Here is a 21,823-nt window from a genome sequence, read left to right on the forward strand (position 1 = left end):
AAGGGGCTTCAAAAGCAATGACATTCTCATGTACACTAAGTGTCTATTCTACCAGGGAGGCATTTTAAGTAAAATCATCATCCTGCCTCTATTAACTTGCAGCAATAGAATATGCTACAGTTACAGAAATTTCTTTGACAAATCTACACAGTCCTCACTTTGAATATTTTTCTTCAAATTTATTTTTCTAAACTTCCAACATCAAAACATGAAAGAACATGTTTATTTAAGTACCACTCAATCTTAGCTGTATCTTTTTGCTTTTATGCAATCTTGCTTTTATCTTTTTCTGGCTACAGTACATCTTGTTGACTACTCATGGGACGGAGATAGAAATTATAATCATATGTTTAGATGCAGTCTATTTCCTCATCCAAGTGCAGTTTTAAGCAACACTTCAGATTCATTCTCTGAGTGTAATCATTTCGTAGGCCATGACCTCACCCATGCAAGATTAATCCTGCACTGTATTTATAAGGGGATCTTTGATTCTCTGACACTTTCCTCATGTATTCAAGTTTCGAAATGAAGGAGTTATCACTTATCAGGTCACAAACTAAATGTTTGGCACAGTGCAGATATCAGGGTTAGCAGGGTCTCACTATCCAGAGGCTTTCTATAGCTGAAGTGGCTCTTTGAAGCTATTCTACTGCAATGAAAAAAGTCAGACCTGTGAATTTTAGTTCTGCAAGATACACTGGTCAATATGCTACAATCAACTAAGAGGTGACAACAAAACCCTCTAAAAATCAGGCAAAATGTGTTGGAGAAGTCAGTTTGTATTTTTTTTTTTTTTTTTTTTTTTTAAGGAGGACATTGAGAAAAAGATTTAAAAATTATTTTCTCAATGAGATTCCTGTTTTACACTCTTCCTGAAGGATCCCATAAAATTTTGTTTGGGCTGATGAGTCAGGCCTAAGAAGTGGAAGACAATGCATAATGTATTTGCTCGATTCTGTTGACTGCAGTCCAGAAAACTGGAATTTGGAAAAATCCCACACTATTAAAACAAATATAGAAAGAAAAAAATAAGCGTAACTATTGATGAGCTGCCAGACAAGCAAGCATTTTGACAACTCCAGACTACTATCACCTGTTACCTCCTGCTTGTAACTAGGTATATCCTATGTCCATTCTTCCTATTGACTGGATTTTGAGAAAACAATACACTTGCTGCAAAAAAAAGTCAGAGTTGCATAAAATCAGAACAGGCAACATAGATTTAAAGGCATGGTAACCATATGAGAAGTAAATCTTCTCAAGGTCAGACATTCCCTAAACAAAGTCAGAGGATTGTAGGCCAAACTGTTATATTTGGTTATAGGGCAGAAGATGAGCAGCTCAATTTACCAATCTAGGATGAAAGCAAGAATCCCTCTTAAGGATGAATTCCATTGTTGGATGTCAAAATGCTACTGCCGGAAATAAGCCATATATTTTAGTAATCTTGCACATGGCAGACACACACAAGAGCCTTAAAAAAAGTAAAGAGCTTCAAATAATCTGATTCCTAAGACAGAGGGAAATATTCCAAAAATAAAACCCAAATGACAGTGTCTTAAATGCTAATAACAAACTCCAAATGAACGTCGATTTCATGGAGTTCTACCATTTAAAAAATCCCTGCCAAAAGTAGGCTCAATAGTCTTACAGTAGGTAGCATGGCTGAAAATTTTATGTCTGTTTCTCAGGTTCCAAGCTGGCAGACAGGACTATGAAGACAGAAATTGGAATAGGCATGTGCTGTTGTCATACTTTCTGTATCAGACTCACAATAAATAATTCAAATACCTCCTTTAGATTCTTACAAGCAGAAAAGCTATCCCCACCTTGAATGCTGAACTAAGTTTGGAAACTTGTCCACAATTTAAAATAATCAGGCTATTCAGGTAATTAAACTATTTACAAGGAATATATTTAGCTGTCCACAGGAAAAGTAGGTAAACCTTTAACTTTTATTCTCAATTTAAGTTTGGTATATAAATAGGTAGTTCAAGCAAGCTAATATCAGATACCTGCTCTTGTATGGATTCCAAAGAAACAGTACGCACTGTGCTTTAAGAACTTTTAATGGGTACATATTTTACTACTTGTTAAGTTTAGTCATACTTAACTGGCTTTTGGGCTTCAGGTTTTTTTTTTAAAAACTACCAGAGCAGAACACTCCATTCTGCACACAATTCTCCCCCCGGGGAGAGGAAAAGTAAAAGAATAAGCTGCACAACAGATGTTAGCCATGTCACTTAATATACTAACAGAAGGAGCTTTGACACTACATCAATGATGTAAGTAAAAGAACTTATATAGAACAGAACAGGACAAAAATGAATGCAGCTCGATAGTGTGGTCAGTCTATATTTGTGTTTTTAGCTACATAAACTAAATCTGATAAAGGACAAAGTGCCTCATTTACATTATTATCTGTAACCCTGTTAGGAAAATAGCAACCAATCACTGCTACATTGCATAAGAACGGATGGAGTGTAGCTTTAACATGTTGCTATAAATTGGCTGGGGCAGAAATGAAATAAAAGATTTAAGATGAAGTTTAATCAAAGCACTGAAGTCAGTTCAGAAACTTTATAGCATAACATGACAAGGAAAAGGAAAATCTATAACAACTCTTACGTGTGCTAGCAGAGAAGAAACTGAAGTGAGAAACCATGTGACACTCGCTAAAAATGAAGTCTGGCAGCAGATGCCTTAAATTTGCAAAGGTGCAGAAACACCACCTGCTTTAAGTAATTTTGCTGCACTACTGAACAGAAGCTCCATGAACTGCTTCACTGAAGAGCTTACACAGCCAAGATGTATAGGGGAAATGATAAAAGGGACTGGAGTTCTGTATCCTTCACAGTTACGATTATTCCTGTGGTGAATTTTATTTTCCCTCCTAACCTTCAAGGTTTTTGGAGCCTGATTCCTTGATAAAAAATTGACTGACTGGACTTCATTAGTTTCGCAGGATTTTGTGGCAACAGCACTACAGGATATAGATGACAATCTCCTAAAGTGAGATGCAGGAGTAGAAAGCATTTGAACAAGTGCTGTTCACAGGAACAAATGTTTATCGAAGCCAAACTAAGAGCAGCCCACCATACTGACATCACAACCAGGTAATCTTTTAGGCCATTTTGAGCAGATCCAAGCTTGGCATGCATGAAGTAATGCTACTAGTCTATTTTGCATAGGAAAGAGGAGCCCAAATCAAGCAGTAGTGCTGTGTGTAATAAAGAGTGGAATAAGGCCCCTGTTTAAGGGGTGCAATAGTACTGGTAAGTGGCAGACTCCAGAGGGAGAGGCCATTCTTCATATCTAACCAATACCAGTAAAATAACAACTCTTATGGACAACAATTCAGTATAGGTCACTGTTGTCTCCGTTTTTCTTTATCTAACCCTTCTTTGAAAATATCTACTAGCTACTACAACTAGCAAGAATAGACTTAACTCTCTCCCCTCTGACTCCCAGATTAACATGTGCCTCTATAATCACATGCAGTGGGTCTTGTAAATGATCCAACTGTTTTTCTTACATAAGGTGAAAAGTGCACAACTTGAAACTGGAATGCTATTGCAGAATCAGCAACATCTTGGCATAACATTCACAGCACATGAGCCAACATTTTGATGAAACAGATATACATACAGCTTTCAATCTCTTCACAGCATCTTCACAGACATGCATTCCTCTCGATTCATCCACTTCCACATGACCCAAGTACTGCAAAGAAAGAGAAAAAAAGTTAGACTTCAAGGCAGCTCCTCTGAATACTTACATGCTTACAAAAAGCCACTCACCTCCAACCCATACCAATCTAGGTGAGATGAAGGACACAAAATACTGGGTGAGTTAAGACTCAGATTTGCATTCTTACTGTACGGGGCACAGGAATTAGAGATCAGGTGCATAAGTGGCTTTCTGTGTCACTCGGGCCTATACTGAATTGCACTTTTAAAGATGACCCAGCACCAAGACGACAAACATTTACTAAGCTCAAATCATCTCAGAAAGGTTTCAGAGTAACAGCCGTGTTAGTCTGTATTTGCAAAAAGAAAAGGAGTACTTGCGGCACCTTAGAGACTAACCAATTTATTTGAGCATAAGCTTTCGTGAGCTACAGCTCACTTCATCGGATGCATCCGGATGCTGTAGCTCACGAAAGCTTATGCTCAAATAAATTGGTTAGTCTCTAAGGTGCCACAAGTACTCCTTTTCTCATCTCAGAGAGACACTTTCACTATGGTACAGAGCCTTACCCCTTATGTTCTTCCTACCACTGAGTAGAGTACTTTAAGACTTCGTACTGCCATTGCAACATAATTAAAATGTTCAGAGAAAGCCCCCAATATAAGATAAGGCTTAAGTTTACTTCAATAACCAAATCTAAAAGTCTTAACCAGCAAAGAATGTGGGAATGCTGTATGATACTGTTAACACAGGTTACCATATCTTTCACTTCAGCAATCCATTCCCACCATTTAATATTTTATTGTAAGGTATCTTTAAAACTTTCAGTTGTATAATTTTTGCATAACACAAGATAGAAGTCAGCCATTGAGCTACACAGTCAGAAATAAAAGGAGTTTACCATTTCACAGGGCATTAAGAAATGAAAGACAGAATACATTCAACTCAGAGGTCAACTTATATTTAAAAACTAAATACTTTAAAATTTGTTAAACTGGACATCAGAATTATTTTAATCTAGTACTACAAGCTCCACAAGATTTCACCTTGCCAAAATACCACGCTGTAGGTGTAGTGAAACTATTAAAGATTTAACTTTAGAGTGACCTTGTCAAGGTTCCTTCCCCACTCTGAACTCTAGGGTACAGATGTGGGGACCCGCATGAAAGACCCCTTAAACTTATTCTTACCAGCTTAGGTTAAAAACTTCCCCAAGGTACAAACTTTGCCTTGTCCTTGAACAGTATGCTGCCACCACCAAGCATTTTAAACAAAAGAACAGGGAAAGAGACCACTTGGAGATGTCTTCCCCCCAAAATATCCCCCCAAGCCCTACACACCCCCTTTCCTGGGGAGGCTTAAGAATAATATCCTAACCAATTGGTTACAAAAATCCTCAAAGACCCAAACCCCTGGACCTTGGAACAATGGAAAAATCAGTCAGGTTCTTAAAAGAAGGATTTTATTTTAAAAAAAGAAAGGTAAAAAATCTCTGTAAAATCAGGATGGAAAATACTTTACAGGGTATTCAGATTCAAAACACAGAGGATCCCCCTCTGGGCAAAACCTTACAGTTACAGAAAACAGGAATAAACCTCTTAACACAGGGAAAATTCACATAAAACAAAAGATAAATAATCCGCCTTGCCTAGCTTACCTATACTGGTTGCAATATTGGAGACTTGGATTAGGATGGGTTGGACAAGATGGATTTCTGTCTGGCCTCTCTCAGTCCCCAAAGAGACCAACCACGTAAACAAAGAGCACAAACAAAAGCTCCCCTGCCAAAGATGTGAAAGAATCTTGTCCCCTTCTTGGTCCTTTGGGTCAGGTGCCAGCCAGGTTAGCTGAGCTTCTTAACCCTTTACAGGTAACAGGATGTTGCCTCTGGCCAGGAGGGATTTTATAGCACTGTATACAGAAAGGGGGTTACCCTTCCCTTTATATTTATGACAGACCCAAACAGTGTTGTCAACTCATGACATTTGGCGTTTTTAAAGCCCCAGCTCCTGAAGGCATCTGATTAGGCAGCAATTTCAGCTTTCATTAAAAAAAGTTATTAAATCTTATGGTTGAGGAGAATGTGGGAAAATGAATGAAAAACACAACCCAAGACAAAGAATACATTTTTTAAGATCTAGTTTTTATGCCAATCCCATGCCCAACTCGAGATTTTTGATCACTGAGGCTTTGTCTACATTAGTAACTTGTTGATATAACTATGTGGCTCATGGATGTGGAAAATCCATATCCCTAAGTGACATGTATCTGATGAAGTGAGCTGTAGCTCATGAAAGCTTATGCTCAAATAAATTGGTTAGTCTCTAAGGTGCCACAAGTACTCCTTTTCTTTTTGAGTTATACCAACCTAACCCTTGGTACAGATGGTGCTATGTCAACATAAGTGCTTCTCCCATTGACATAGTTACTGCCTCTCAGGGGGGTGGATTACCTATGCCAATAGGAGGAGCTCTCTCATCAGGATAAGTAGCATCTTCACTGAGGCACTACAGCAGTGCAGCTGCAGTCTTTTAAGTGTAGACAATCCCTTACAGATGGCAATACTACAATTATGCTCCTCACTTGGCCTTTGTGGAAACTTATCAAAGAAGGGAGAAGTGCCCTGCATTCATAAAACTCCCTAACTAGAACAGGAAGTTTACTTAAATATGATTATATTTCTGTAAAAATGCATTCAAATAGCAATTACAATACATTTTTAGTAGTTATAAATGCATGCTTCCAGGCAGAGTTTTGTATTGCAGCTATATACAGACTGAGCTTCCAGCTCAATCATGACTTGTATGACAATAGTAAAAATGCCTGAGCCCTTCTATGCTTTGCTTTCATGTTTTCTACCACTGGTGGAGCTGCAACAATGGGGAATTATGATCTGAATTTTGTAATCTGACTGACCAAACTGTGTTAAAAATAGGTTAGGGTGTAATCAATCTTTTAAAGCAAGATTAGAAACTACTTCAGTTCTACTTAGAAGGCAGCATAGCCAGGACCAAAAGTATGCCAACATGGTATCAGAGTTGAGTTAGTAAAACTACATCACATATCCATGGATTTTGGCCAATATTTTATTTCCAAGGAAATGTCCAATCTGCACTTACGGATACAGGATAGTTCAAAGAATCTTGGAACTATTTGTGCATCTCATTTACACTAGTGTAGGCAGAGTGTTTCCATCTACATGATACAGCCAATTCAGTGCCTGTACTTGGCAACTTGCCCCTTGCTCAGAAAGAAAAGAAGTTGAGTAGGATAAACATTGCCTCATGTCCCACTCCAAAAAAGAGAGCCATTTTCCAAAATGTTGCCAAACCTCTCCTTGAGAAGTCACATGGTGTGATTTTCACCAGGATTTTATTTAATACAGCTCTGTCGCTGCTGTTTTGAACATGAGTTTCATCAGCAGTTCTCAATAGCACTTTCACATCAATGAATGGGACATTATTACACATCAACTGCATCTGCCCACTCCAGAAGAGCACGATCCAGACTTCATTCGACATCAGTCATCAATGAATTATTTAAAAAAAAAAGAAATCGCACAGCTGTGCCTTCCCCCAAAATGTACCGGGGAAGGGACAGAGAATGCACTTTCTACACTTGAACTTTGAGATCCTTGGATGAAAGACAAAAAAGTGTATTATTTTCATATCATTTTGACAGAAGTCAAAAGATAGCAGCAATTGACTTCAGTGATGAATGCTACAAGTGAAATTTAAAAAAAATATTTCTGCAGTCTTTGTTGTGCTCTACAGAACGAGATTTTTAAAAATTTGTCTTTTCTGCTGCAAAGAACTTTCAACAACATAGCCAATGTGTTATTGTCTTGTTAGCTCAGCCTTGAAGAAAATAGTTTCCAACTGAACAGTAGCAGCTGGTTCTCTCCTCATTCATCTTTAGAAACCTTATTTCCAACTCTTAAAATGTGGCATTCACCTCCAGCTCAGAGGAGAGGCATACAACACCCATATTTAACCAAAGCTACAAACTACTTTACATATCACCTGATTTAAGCTATCATGCAATCATATGGCTTCAATTTTGCTTCCAGAAACTTGGAAGGTAAGTTTACAATTTCCAGCATTTAACAGAACTGAAGACTAGCGGGGGGGGGGAAATCAACTTTAGATCAGAAAAACAAAGTTTACCTTCCTGTCTGATCTTACATCTGAAATGTTAACAGAAATAGCTAAATACACCTACTAATGAAGCAACAATTATGGTTCTGCAGACCTGTATTTCACATTCTGATGAAAAACTGCTAATTAGGTTACAACAGGGGTACTCAAATAAGGGTCGGGACCCCTCAGGGGGTCATGAGATTATTACATGGGGCGTTGCAAGCTCTCAGCCTCCATCCCAAACCCCACTTTAATACCATTATAAATGCTGGAGGCAAATATATAAAAGTGTTTTTACTTTATAAGGGGTGGAAATCACACTCAAAGGCTTCCTATGTGGAAGGGGTCACCAGTACAAAAGTTTGAGAACCATTGAGCTAAGACATGCTCTATTCCCTAAAATTTATGAAGGAAAGTTAATCTACAGATTTCAGCATTGTTGGGTGAATGGCAACAGAATTCACTGAAATTGTTGGCATTGCAGCAGTATATTGTGTTAGAACCAACTAAATTCAGGGGGCCACATAAGAGTCGGCAAAACTGGAACAAGTCCAATTGTTCTCTGCACAACCTTTCACGGTCCCCAAAAATGACCATTCTGGGAAACACACAAAGGAGGGAGAAACATTACATTTAGATTGTCAAGTTCTTTGGCAGGGACTTGTTCTTCGTTACACAGCACAATAGGTCTGCATGGTATTTTACAGACATACAACAACATTCCACTGAAATTAAAAACCTTCAAGAACTCAAAAACAGTGTGGGTGGCAAAAGCTTAATGTGCTTTTGTACAAAACAGGTACATGTCTTCTTCATACCAAAGTCTACACAGGGTGAAAGATTTTTTTTGAAAGAGTAGAGAAGCAGCAAATTCATTGGTGAAAGGCAGTCATTGTTACAAGGATCATGGCATCTCTAACCTCTCTGCAAAAAGCTGGATTTTTTCCAGTAGTATGTAAATAGTAAGAATACAGCATTGAACATATTTCCATTTAGCTTCCATGACAACCAAAACCAGGAATGAATGATACCACACTATCAACTTGCAGCCTTAAGATGCTCAATGCATTTCACTTTTTCACCAGGATTTCACTAACAATGCCTTTATAGAAAGCTAAAATCCCTGTAGACAGAGCCCAGTTCAAACAGTATGTTGTGTATAATACAGGTTCCTAAGATGATACCACTGAAGGTTGTCCTAATAACCTGTCATCAAAATTTTATTTTAACCAGTGTATCTGAACATTTTCAGAAACCAATCTTTATGGGATGGATGATGGAGCAAATTATTACCCTGACCCTTCCACTCTAGAGAACAAGATTTAAACCTTGGCCTTGGCTGTATCATATGTGAAGAGGAGTACAGCGGTATCAGGTTAAGTAGAGTTTCTCCCCAAGATTTTAGATAATGCTGAGGCAAGTCGAACTGGGTCAGTCTATTCCTTCAGCGTGAAAAACGTGAGGCTTAAAATCTTTAAGGTTGGGGGGTGCTTTCAAGAAGGGAACATGCAGTCCATCTCCTCGCTGTTTGTCCCATACTGACATGACCCTCAACCTTGAGAAAGTAATGGAAGGAACAGCGATTTCAATCTCTAGGCCTAGTATGACCAAAGTGTACACAGTTTGAGTCTGTTGATTTCCTATATCAACTACTTCTCTCCAATAATATTTCCTAAGCATGTGTCTTTTTCCCCATCCAGGATACATCTAAGTCTTTGCCAGGACCACATTTCAAAAACTTCAATTTTCTTTTGGTCAGCATTAACTTCCCACGATTCACATTCATAAATCACTAAGGAAAAAAGTCACAAATTTGTAGATTTTGAGATGCCATGGTTTTTCCACACTTTAAGGAAGGCTATAGCTGAGTGAGTCAGCCCTAGTTTTCTTCCCAATTCTTTGGAACAGTCTCCTTGATTGGATATATATGATCTCGGATAATTAAATTCATTACTGCCTCTACAGCTTGTCCATTAATTGTGATGTCTGCTTGCATCCTGTTTTTGTTAGTCAGGTCAACATGCATGCATTTTGTTTTCAGTCATTCAGGAATAGTCCATATTCCTCACTAACTGTTTTTACACAGACTCCAATATTTGTTTCATTGCATTGGTGGCTGTAGCAAAGAGCATCGTTTCATCATGTTATCTGAGGTCAGTTAAGACATGTTCATCAATGGATATCCCAGCTCCTTCTACTCTGTCAAAATCTTCGAAGACTTGTCTCATGATAAATTCTGGGTATATGGTAAAGACGCTTAGGACAAAAAACACCCTTGTCTCTCATACTGCCCAGTGGAAAACCACTCACTGTGACCTACTGCCATTCACATCATGATCTCTTGGTGGTAGTGACCTCCAATAAGAGGCTTTAAATCCTCATGTCTGCCAGCACCCTCCAGAGATGCTTGTGTCAGACAGTATCACACTTTAAAGTAGTCAATGAAGCACATGAGGAATGGGTGATTGTAGTCTAAGTTCTTCAGTGATCTGCCTAGGGCTGTCAAACAATTAAAAAAATAACTGCAATTAATCACAAGATTAAAAAATAATTAATCGCACAGTGAAACAATATTTAAATATTTTTGGATGTTTTTCTACATTTTCAAATATATGGATTTCAATTACAACAAGAATACAAAGTGTACGCTGCTCATTTTATATTTTTGATTACAAATATTTGCACTGTAAAAAAGAGGAGCAGCCCGACAGGTCGTACTCCCAGTGTCCTTCCTTGGATCCAGGGAACATTGGACCATTGCTTTTTGTGCTTGGACCATTGCTTTTTGTGCTTCTTCCTTGGCACTAGTGAAGGGGAACAGTGCAGAAAGACACGTGTCACCAGAGGAGCACTCTGCACAGATGCCAAGGTACCCTGGGCCAGCTTGACTCCGATGCTGGTCTGAATGCAGCTTCCATCAGGATGAACCTTAGTCTAGCCTCTGTGTCCTTTTCCCAGATGAGGCTTGAACTGGTGGCAGATCTGGCAACGCTTTCACATATGACCTTCCTCCAGACAGCGGGAATGCGGGTCACTCACCAGCATGGGCTTGCCATAGGATACACAGAGTTTGAAGCATGGAGACCAGTGCATGCCCGGCCCCAGGGTCAGAGGATGTCCTTCTAAACAAACATGAGGGTCCAACTATTTACACTACTACCAAAAGAAAAACTGAAGGGAACGAAACTTGGAAAGCAAAAACAACAAGAACTACTGATGAATGCCTTGCTGAGGCAAGAGAAGCTGTTTTTACAGGCAGTAAGAAGGAACAGAGGGTGTGGGGCTGGCCAGGCCCCTTATAAGGGCAAATGAGCGCACAGCACCAGAGGGCACTAGAGCCACCCCAATGGATATCACTGAGGGAAAAATATCTGGCGACTGTGCACCCATCGCGCGCACACCTACCATGGAAAGGAAAATGAACAAGCGCTCGAAGAAGAACAGATCAGTTTCACTTGGGAAGTCCAACATCTAGGAAGGTAAAAATAATTTGGGTATAGAGAAGAAAACCACCAAGTCCCACCATAGCTTGCAGATCTTATAAACTCTGCATGCTCCCAAGCACTTGACTCTTATGTGACACTCTGACATACCTAACTCAGCATAGGCTAACTTTAAAATATGATTTTCAATGTATCAAGTGTTGCCAGAACTCACAATTTTATCATGAGTTTCTATTCAGGTTTTTTTCTCCCCTTAAAGCCCTGAGCTCCTGGAATCTTGTGATGAGGCAAGAATCTCGGCTTTCATTTAAGAAAGTAAGTTTCTAGCTCTCCTGATTACAGAGAAAGGCTTGAAAGCATGACCCCAGGATAACCTAAAAGTTCAAAAACCAAAAGGCCAATATAAAAAGAATCTTGATTTTAAAAAGTTATGATTTTGGGAGGCCTGAACTCATGAATTTTGATGTTAGAGATACTGGATCTCATTCTGTGCACTAAAAATGCAGTGACCTTTCATATAAACTCTCTATTTAAAATCTCAAATCAGCTGTTTTTTAAATACGGTGTGATCAAATCAAGAGAATTTTTAAACTACGAGCAACAAATCTTTTTGATGCCCCATATCTTTAAAAGGTTACCTGGACAACAATTTTAAACAAAATCTGAGACTGTGTTCTGGTGATAGACCAAAGAGGAGGGACGCAAAGTTAGGCTCACAATGGATAATGAGACTCACCTTAACAGTGGTGACCACTTTTCCATACATTTATTTATATGGCTTTCAAGTTCTTTTCCATAGCCTTAACACTATTTCCTTATATTAATTTTCAAATGGTAATTGCTGTGGCCCTTTTTAAAATTTAGTATTTCCTTGCTGCTGTGCTTGTTCTTAGGAGTGGTTATAAGTCACTGCTGACATCAGAGAATGATAAGATAGTCATTTACTCCTTTAATAGGAATGCAAAGTAGTGCTTATATGAAGCATAATTAAGACATTATATCACCCTTGAATGTTAACCTTTGCTTTATTATTTTTAATACAATGCCATTCCCACATGTTGCAGAGTTTTAAACTTCCATGTTCCAGAAGGTCCTATACATTGCTAGCATGCAGCTCAACTTGCTACTAATACTTCAGACTGATTTTATTTAAAATAGCAATTAACACTAAGGGTCATAATATAAATTAATGCATATTAAGTTATTTATATTTGGTGGTCTGTGTATTTGTGCAGAGTAGTCTACACTTCTGCTCTAGATGAGCAAAGTGACATTCAAGACTAATTCATTCTTAAAAAGGCATTGAATAAACTGATTCAACATTTGTTTTTTGATATTTTTATATTAAGGCATTTTAACCAATAAGATTTCAGGATGCAAATTAAAGACAAGAATGAGGAAAGGAGAAAACAGGAAGAGGGTTAAGTGGTAGTTGAAGGGAACACAGGAACATGAGGACAGCGGCTGATTTGCTACTGATGTCAAGCCCACTGGGGCCATAAAAGTAAGGCTATGATTTAATCATGGGTGTTTTTAGTAAAAAAGTCATGGACAGGTCATGGACCATGAGTTTTTATTTCTTACCTGTGACCTGTCCATGACATACCATAAATACCCGATTGAATTTTAGGGTGGGTGCTGCGGGGCGGATTCCAATAGGCCAGCGGCTGCTAGGGGGGAGCCCTGGAGAGCCAGCAGCTGCCCCGGGACTGCTGCTCGGGCGGTCCCCAAGGCCAGCTGCCCAGAGTTGCCAGAGCAGCAGCTGCAGAACCACTTCAGCAGCGGCCAGCTGTTTGGGCAGCCCTGGGGTCAGCCACGCTGGCCCCTGCAGTAGTCACAAAGCCCTACGTATAAACTATTCATAAAGTGATCTTGGGCTTAAAAAGGTTGGAGACCACTGATTTACAGGTTTAGAAGATTATATTGGAGAGACTGGCATTATATGAAAGGGAGCAGGAGAGCTTTATCCCAGAGTCCTAATATCTCTTTGCTCTATGGACTTTCCCTAGGCTCCTACATCAGCTTTCCCAGTAGTGGTACCTTAGTGCCCAGGAGAGCCAAGCTAGCAGTGCCATGTGTACCCTTCTAGGCATCAATGTCCAAGTTACAGGTAGCCATGGAGTCTATGAAGAGCAATAGCAGGTTGGTCAAGTAATTAGCTAATGAAAACTTTGACATGTGACTGGTATATCATACCACTGAGTCACTACAACCAATAACATTGTTGCAGGCAAATTAGATACAGAGGAAGGGTGGCAGGTGGACGGGTCACTGCCATGACTGTGGATTCACAGTTAAAGGTCTGTGCACAGTAGATATGAATAGCTTTGTATCTGATATGTTTAGAATACTATAATCAAAGAAATCTGTTACTGTATGACAGTGGTCTCCAACCTTTTTACACACAAGATCACTTTTTGAATTTAAGATCAACCCAGGATCTACCCCTTCCCTTCCCCGAGGCCCTGCCCCGCCCACTAGTGTCATTTGTGGTTTATAGATCCAAAATCCTTCAGGGATTGTCACAAATTAGTGTAACATTCTCAACTGTGGGGTGTGCGTTGGCTGAGTATGGGGCAGGGGGTTGGGGTGCAAGAGTGAGGGGTGTAAACTCTGGGAGGGAGTTTGGGTGCTCCGGGTTGGGGCAGGGAGTTGGGGTGTGAGGTGCAGGCTCCCCGCAAAAAGTCCAGGGGCGCAGCAGAGCTCAGGCAGGCTGCTTGCCCACCCTGGCCCCATGCCACTCCCAGAAGCGTCCAGCTGCTGGCATGCTGGTGCATCTCTGCAGCCCCTGGGGCAGGAAGGAAGAGGCAGCGGGTCTCCATGCACTTCCTGTGCCCGCAAGCACCATCCCTGCAGTTCCCATTGGCCAGGAACCAGCCAATGGGAGCTGTGGGAATGGTGCAGCACACAGAGCCACCAGCTCCCCCGCTTCCCCTCCCCCTGGGGGCTGCAGAGACATGCCACCAGCGAGCTGCTTCCAGGAGCAGCGTGGGGCCAGGCTGGGCAGGCAACCTGCCTGAGCTCTGCAGCGCCCCTGGACTTTTAGTGGCTCGGAGATCACAATCAACTGGCAGAGGCTCCAGGATCTACCAGTTGATCGTGATCAACGGGTTGGTGACCACTGCTGTATGGGGATAGCAGTAGTGTAAATGGTCAACTTAAGATCTTAATATAAAACTCATGCAGTCCATCCTTCCTTCCTCCCTGTTTTAGCCATCATTGAGCATAAAACAATAGGTTTCAGAGTAACAGCCGTGTTAGTCTGTATTCGCAAAAAGAAAAGGAGTACTTGTGGCACCTTAGAGACTAACCAATTTATTTGAGCATGAGCTTTCGTGAGCTACAGCTCACTTCATCGGATGAAGTGAGCTGTAGCTCACGAAAGCTCATTCTCAAATAAATTGGTTAGTCTCTAAGGTGCCACAAGTACTCCTTTTCTTTTTTCATAAAACAATAAAATTTCATCTCAGTCTCCCCACTAAATTGAGGGCTAATTAGAAAGCTAAAGAAAAAAATTGACTATGAAAATTCTGATATATTAATGATGCAGATGTAATTAAAAATGAGTAAGTTGTCATCAACACAATGTGGAAAATCAAATACTGATGGAAAGCCTAAGTCTTTTGACACTAGCAGTATAGGATCCAATGTCAGAATGTAAACCCATTCTGTTCTCACTTTTATACAAAGTGGCAAAGTTTTGCATCTCTCTTTCACTTGGACCTTGCTGGTGAATATACCCTGTATTCCATTTGAATACTCTAGAATCTGAACACTTCCCTGTGATTACTCTTGGAGTAAGTGCAACCACAAAAGCCTTCTTAGGTGTGTTAAAATCAGAAACCACTCATCACAGAAAAGAATATAGTAAAAATGATGGATTAAACCCAGATTTATCAGGCTGCTGAGCATTCTAGATTTACAAGTAGGAAATCACTTATTACTGTCTGTTTGACACATCCAATTGGATAAAAGCATTAAGAATGTGCAAAAATCTGATTTGTTTAGTTATGTGGGGAGGGAAATGACCTAATTTTTCTGATCTAAATTTCACAGACAAGTCACTCCAAAGTACACTTGTATGAATAAAAACTACTTACCCAGAAAGACCTTAGAAAAGGCATTTCAGAAAGAAAAAAAAGCTGTAATGTTGAATACTTTAGTCATTAAAACGGAAAACAGCTGCAAATTCTCAATGAGGTAGCATCTGCAGCATGAAAGCCTGTTTTTAAATGTGCATATGTAAATTAATTTCACATTTTGTAATGGATATAAGTTTATGGAGTATGCATACAAGAATACATTTTATGAATTCTATCACTGAAATTAGAGGGTTTTTTTTTTTGTTTTTTTTTAAAAACTACTACACTTCTACACTTTAAACTAATGAGAAGTGAGTCACAAGTGAAGTGAGTGTGTCTCTCCCTAGTACACTGCATATGTCTGGCAGTTTTTTCTCTACTCAGAGGTTAGATTCACTGTTGCAACATAACATTCCTGTTGTACCTTTCCCATTTCCCTTCCCCTCCTACAGAACAGCCACTTCTGTAGGGGGGAAGTTTTGCACACCTTGGCATACAGACTTTCAACAGCATGTGGATTTAATATTAAGGGACAACTTTAAAGAGGTCTATGAATCAAATGACTTTTCCATTCCAAAAATATATTAGTAGGATGTGAAGGTTGTGTATCTAAGGGGATACTCAGTCTGAAAGTCACATTTGTCTGAACATCTGGCACAATGGAGCCTTGATCTTGACTAGAGGCAGTAGGCTTTCCTGTAATATTATAAGCTCAGTTAATTATAACACTTAAGTGTACAAAGTAAACAAATTGAAAATGAACCTTTCAATTTTAATAATCTTGACAACACTGTGCTCAGTTACTCCACTACCATAATACAACTCATGCACCCACCCTCCCCCTAGGGGCCTTTAATTTGGGAACAGAGGTCACACAGTGACAACATGGCCTTCTGAACAGGACGGACTACCTTGCCCTCCGTGGACATCCACACCAAGCACCTGCACCATGCTCTCTTGGGCCCAACGTGGAGCTATGATAATTGTAACTTTTTTGGTCTTTCTATTTTCCTTGAACATTCCATCAGAGCCAGAGGTAGAAAGGAACAAGTTCACAGAATTGAGACTCTCTCATAGTTCCATTACCAGCTGAAGGACATAGCTTTACAGATTCCTATGGTGAACAAATTTTGCAGATGGGCCTATTGGGTTTTTAAAAGGCAAAGATGATCATAGAATCATAGGACTGGAAAGGACCTCAAAAGGTCAACTAGACCAGTCCCCTGCACTCAAGGCAGGACTACATATTATCTAGACCATCCCTGACAGGTGTTTGTCTAACCTGCTATTAAAAATCTACAATGATGGGACAACCTCCCCTAGGCAATTTATTCCAGTGCTTAACCATCCTGACAGTTAGTAAGTTTTTCCTAATGTCCAACCTAAACCACCCTTGCTGCAATTTAAGCCCATTGCTTCTTGTCCTATCCTCAGTGTTTAAAGAACAATTTTTCCTCCCTCCTCCTTGTGACAACCTTTTATGTACTTAAAACTGTTATGCCCTCCCACCCCCTAGTCTTCTCTTCTCCAGACTAAACAAACCCATTTTTCCCCCCCAATCTTCCTTCATAGGTCATGTTTTCTTTACCTTTTATAATTTTTGTTGCTCTTCTCTGGACTTTCTCCAATCTGTCCACATCTTTCCTGAAAATGTGGCGCCCAGATATGGACACAATATTCCAGCTGAGGCCTAATCAGCGGAGTCATTCTTCCAGATAGATCCTCTGTCAACTAAGCTAGTCTGCCTATATGTTCAACTTCCCTGAAATACAAGAGCTCAAGGGTGATTATATATGATAAACCCATCTGAACAACAGACTCGTGCAGTAAGTATTTGCTTGTTATCCCCTGACAGTTTACAAAGGCAACACTTGTGTGAGCCATTCTTCAGAAACCTGTTAATAAATGCCAGAAGGACCAATCTGCCTTCACTTCAAGAAATATCTTTTTAAATATTGTTTTGCATGGGATTCTCTGTGGGGGTCACCTCCGCAAACTATAAAACCTGAATGTGCTTTCTTACATAGCCACTAATCCAAAGACTTTCACTTTAGAGGTGATTAGGAGCTGTGTATCCAACTTAAATTAAATTCCTAAAGACAGGATGAAATACCGACAATGTGTTTTACTGCATTTTATTGAAGTAGTTTGGTCCTCGATTAACTTAATTTTGTAGAATGTTTTGCAATCTCTGAGATAGAGAGAGGATATTTTTCTAGTCTCTTCCTCCAAAAAATATTGCTAGCCCTGTTCACAAAAACATATCTTCACACTATGAGCATAAAAACAACTGAGTATTCAAATCCATTTCCAAAAACGAATTCATGTAAAAGGTAATAGATTAGTAGTTTCAATGGAATTCACTTATGTTCATCTCTGGATCTAAAGCCACTCCAATCAATAGCGTGAATATCCCTATAGTTTTAATTGTTACAGATTTAGTCCCAAACGAGCAGATCCAGAGTCTTGAGATTATATCTTCTTAAAACATTTATGTTTGGCCATTTAAGATTGTTTCTGGAAGAACATATAATTAATACTGCTCTTCAACCCCTTGGTCACTTATAGCCCTACCCAAATCCTTGCCCTTAACTATGCTCCCTACCAGTGCGCTTATAAATAAGGTTACGATTTAATCACGGGTATTTTTAGTAAAAGTCATGCACAGGTCATGCGCAAGAAACAAAAAATCATGCCCGTAACCTGTCCATGACTTATACCAGAGGTTCTCAAACTGTGGTCCTTGGACCACCAGTGGTCCGCAAGCTCTATTCTGGTGGTCCGAGGATAGTTCCCTCTAAGGTGCATGTCTGGGCGGCCGCACACTAGAGAATGAAGGGCCACCCACCTAATTAGTGGAGCCATGCAGGTGTGGCTCCACTAATTAGGTGCCTGGATCCTGGAGAAGATGCACATGTAAGGTGAGATGGTGGCCTTGGGGCGAATAAGGGGTAGGTAGGCGGGGGCAGTGGGGTGAAAAGAGGGGTGGGGGGAATTTGGAATATGTAAGGCTGCAGCGGCCAGAGAAAGAGGTGACCTTCCCCAGTTCCAGGGCTGCGGCTGCCAGGGAGAGACCCCCCTCCTTCCAAGACCCAGCTCGGGGGCTGCCACGGCGAGGGAGAAAGGGAACATCCATCGCATTAGAAAAGTAAGACTACTGATATTAAAATATGAGTTGTGTGCTTTTATTTGTAGAACAAAAGAAGTTTATTCTTAAGGGTTTTTTTTATATAGCGCTTTCATCTAAAGCACTTTACAATAGTTAGCTAGCGGCACAAACATTTGGAAAGATCCTCAGCAACTTTCAAGTGGTCCGCGAAAAAAAAAGTTTGAGAACCACTGACTTGTACCATAAATATCCCTGACTGAACTGTGTGTGTGTGTGTGTGTGTGTGTGTGTGTGTGTGTGTGTGTGTGTGTGTGTGTGTGTGTGTGTGTTTTGGGGGGCGGCGACACCGCTACTCTGGCCACCGCCGGGGGGAGCCGCCCTGGAGGGCCCTTTGCCGCTTAGTCCACCCTGGGACCTCTGCCAGGAGCCACTGAGCTGAGGTTGCTCCCGTCTCCCCCAGAACCGCTGCTCAGCTGGTCCCCGGGGCCAGTCACATTGGCCGCTGCTCGGGCAGTCCACAGGGCTGACTGCCAGGGGCCGCCAGAGCAGCAGTTAGTGTGGCTGGCTGCGGGACTGCCTAAGCGGTCACTTGAGCGGCTGGTCCCAGGGACAGCTGCTTGGGCAGCCCCGGAAACAGCCACGCTGGCCACTGCAGAAATCATGGATCCCTACTTATAAGTGTGGAAACTTATACATGCAGATAGGGGATAATATATGTCAATACTGAAGACTATACCTGTGATTATAATTACAACAAATCTGGAACTTTCCTGACAAAAAAAGCACACTTAGTTAAGTTTCAGTTAAGTCACTGGGTGACTGGGCAACAAAATGGCAGATGGAATTCAATATTGATAAATGCATATTGGAAAACAATCCTAACTATACAGATAAAATGATGGGGTCTAAATTAGCTGTTACCATTCAAGAAAAAGAACAGAGAGTCATTGTGCATAGTTCTCTGAAAACATCCACTCACTCTGTGCAGCGACAGTCAAAAAAGTAACAAATTTTAGGAATCATTAGGAAAGGGATAGACAGAAAATATCATATTGCCTCTACATAAATCTATGGTACGTCCACATCTTGAATACTGTGTGCAGATCTGGTTGCCCAGTCTCAAAAAAAGATGTATTGGAATTGGAAAAGGTATAGAAAAAGGCAACAAAATTAGGGGTATGGAACAGCTTCCATACGAGGAGAGATTTACAAGACTGGGACTTTTCAGCTTGGAAAAGAGACAACTAAGGGGGGGATATGATAGAGGTCTATAAAATCAAGACTGGTGTCGAGAAAGTAAATAAGGAAGTGTTATTTGCTTCATCTCGTAACACAAAAACTAGGGGTCACCAAATTAAATTAATAGGCAGCAGGTTTAAAACAAAAAAGAGGAAGTATTTCTTCACACAACGCACAACCAACCTGTTGAACTCCTTGCCAGAGGTTGCCGTGAAGGACAAGACTATAACAGGGTTCAAAAAAGAACGAGATCAGTTCATGGAGGATAGGTCCATCAATGGCTATTAGCCAGGATTGGCAGGGATACAAAACTATGCTCTGAAGTGTCCCTAGCCTCTGTTTGCCAGAAGCTGGGAATGGGTCACTTGATGATTATCTTTTCTGTTCATTCCCTCTGAAGCACCTGGCATTGGCCGCAGGATACTGGATTGGATGGACCATTGGTCTGACCCAGTATGGCTGTTCTTATGTAAGGTTGCTGGACTGCATTTCTCACAAATGCAATCCGTAGAAAGCAGTAATGTTAAGTCATTCAACCTCCCATCTCCATTCTATTTATCTGTTCTCCTTCTCAGTCTCAAACTGCCTCCTTTCACTTACCCACAATAGCAGGGATAGCAATGGTGGGAGCTTTAGTGTAGCTAAGGTGCCAGCTGCCACCAGTCTTTTCTTTACCATCATGTTGCCTAGACTTGCTTTGAACAAGGTGAACAGTGATAAAAGCCAACAGCAGCTTTAGGAAAAAAGACTAGTGTAGTTACAATTAACTACAGATTTAAGAATTTTAAATCTGACTACAACATTTACAAGAGGGTTCAGAGAAAGCCAATAGTGCTCTTAAATTTTCTATTTTCCTCTATGTAGTCACAGTCTTAGTTCCCCATTCCAGAGCAAAAATGTCTGCAAAGGAAGTAGAACTCCACGCAAGGTCAAAAAAGTAGAGCCTGATAGCTACATCTTACCCCTCCTCAATCTCTACATTTCATCCCATTTACAAAGAAAAGTTAGACAAATAGCAAACACTTTAATTGCCTTTAGTTAGCCTTTATGCTAGCAATAGGCCAATTTCCAAAACAGAGCTCAGTGATATAGATTAAATAATTGTTTAGCAATAATATTTTAAAAATACTAAGCTCCATATAGCTTCAAGTTCTAAGTGTATGTTTTACTTCAGCACAGGATCTCTTACATCCTATTGTAACAACACTATGTGGATGATTCTCAGCTCTCTGTAAAATAAGCCTAATCCTTTTAAGACTCTGAATCCATCATCTTAATTGTTCAGTAACCTTTTGGGCATCTCAAAACAAAAGCTGATGGCAGAGTGAGGCAGCAGTATTGTCTCCACAGCATAAGTACACTAACACAAATGCTGTCTCTGCAACTTTCACTTATGGGTTATTGAAATGGAAGGTCTTGTTTCTATTTTCACAGTGTATCCGACTGTTGGGATCTTTGGAAAAAAGGCAATTTTAAATGTTTTGTTCTCCACTGATGTTCATCAGGAAGCAGGAACACCCATTTAGATATAAACCCATACACAACAGCACGCTTTCCTGAAGTACAGTGCATTATTGAACAGTCCCCAAGAATTGTCTGACAGGATGCTCTCCTTCAACTGGGCAAGGTTATATTCCTCTAAACAACAAAATATAGTTCCACCCACCAAACTAACAACTTCAAATTTGGTTTATCTTGTTTGCTCATAATGACATACTTCCTGCCTGTATCTGTTAAATACTGGTTACCATCCACTTTACATCCCAAAGCTAATAAACCATTTTCCATTACTGCCCATCTCAATGCATAGTGTACTGAGACAGAGCAATTTGCTACCATCATCAATAGGTCTGGTTAACTTCTGCAATTAGAATTCAATTTCTCATCTTAAATCTGAATTTAAATATGAACTCTGTTATACACCAGTGGAGCCAAGTAAGCCTGCACAGGGCAACCTACATGCATGAGAAGTATTTTAATTCATTTTTCCAGTAGGACCACCAAAATGGTTCAATTCTACAAGTTAGTTACAGCACAGATCAGGAAAACATGGCTTTGATAAAGCTCCAGCAACACTACATGATGTAAAGCAGTGGTCTCGAAATTTTTTGGATCGCGCAC

The 21,823-nt window shown here is 40.2% G+C and overlaps 1 protein-coding gene across 7 annotated transcripts in view; it reads right to left on the minus strand.

The window, feature by feature from the left end:
* Nucleotides 1-21,823, minus strand: part of NUMB (NUMB endocytic adaptor protein) — a 162,210-nt gene that overhangs the window by 33,002 nt on the left and 107,385 nt on the right. For all 7 annotated transcript variants that reach the window (XM_074955603.1, XM_074955602.1, XM_074955606.1 and 4 more), the window contains one exon: nt 3,649-3,723. In XM_074955603.1, coding sequence (XP_074811704.1) covers nt 3,649-3,723 — 75 coding nt within the window. The remainder of the gene's footprint in view (nt 1-3,648; nt 3,724-21,823) is intronic.

This window comes from Natator depressus, chromosome 6, assembly GCF_965152275.1.
Source record: "Natator depressus isolate rNatDep1 chromosome 6, rNatDep2.hap1, whole genome shotgun sequence".
Taxonomy (NCBI): Eukaryota; Metazoa; Chordata; order Testudines; family Cheloniidae; genus Natator; species Natator depressus.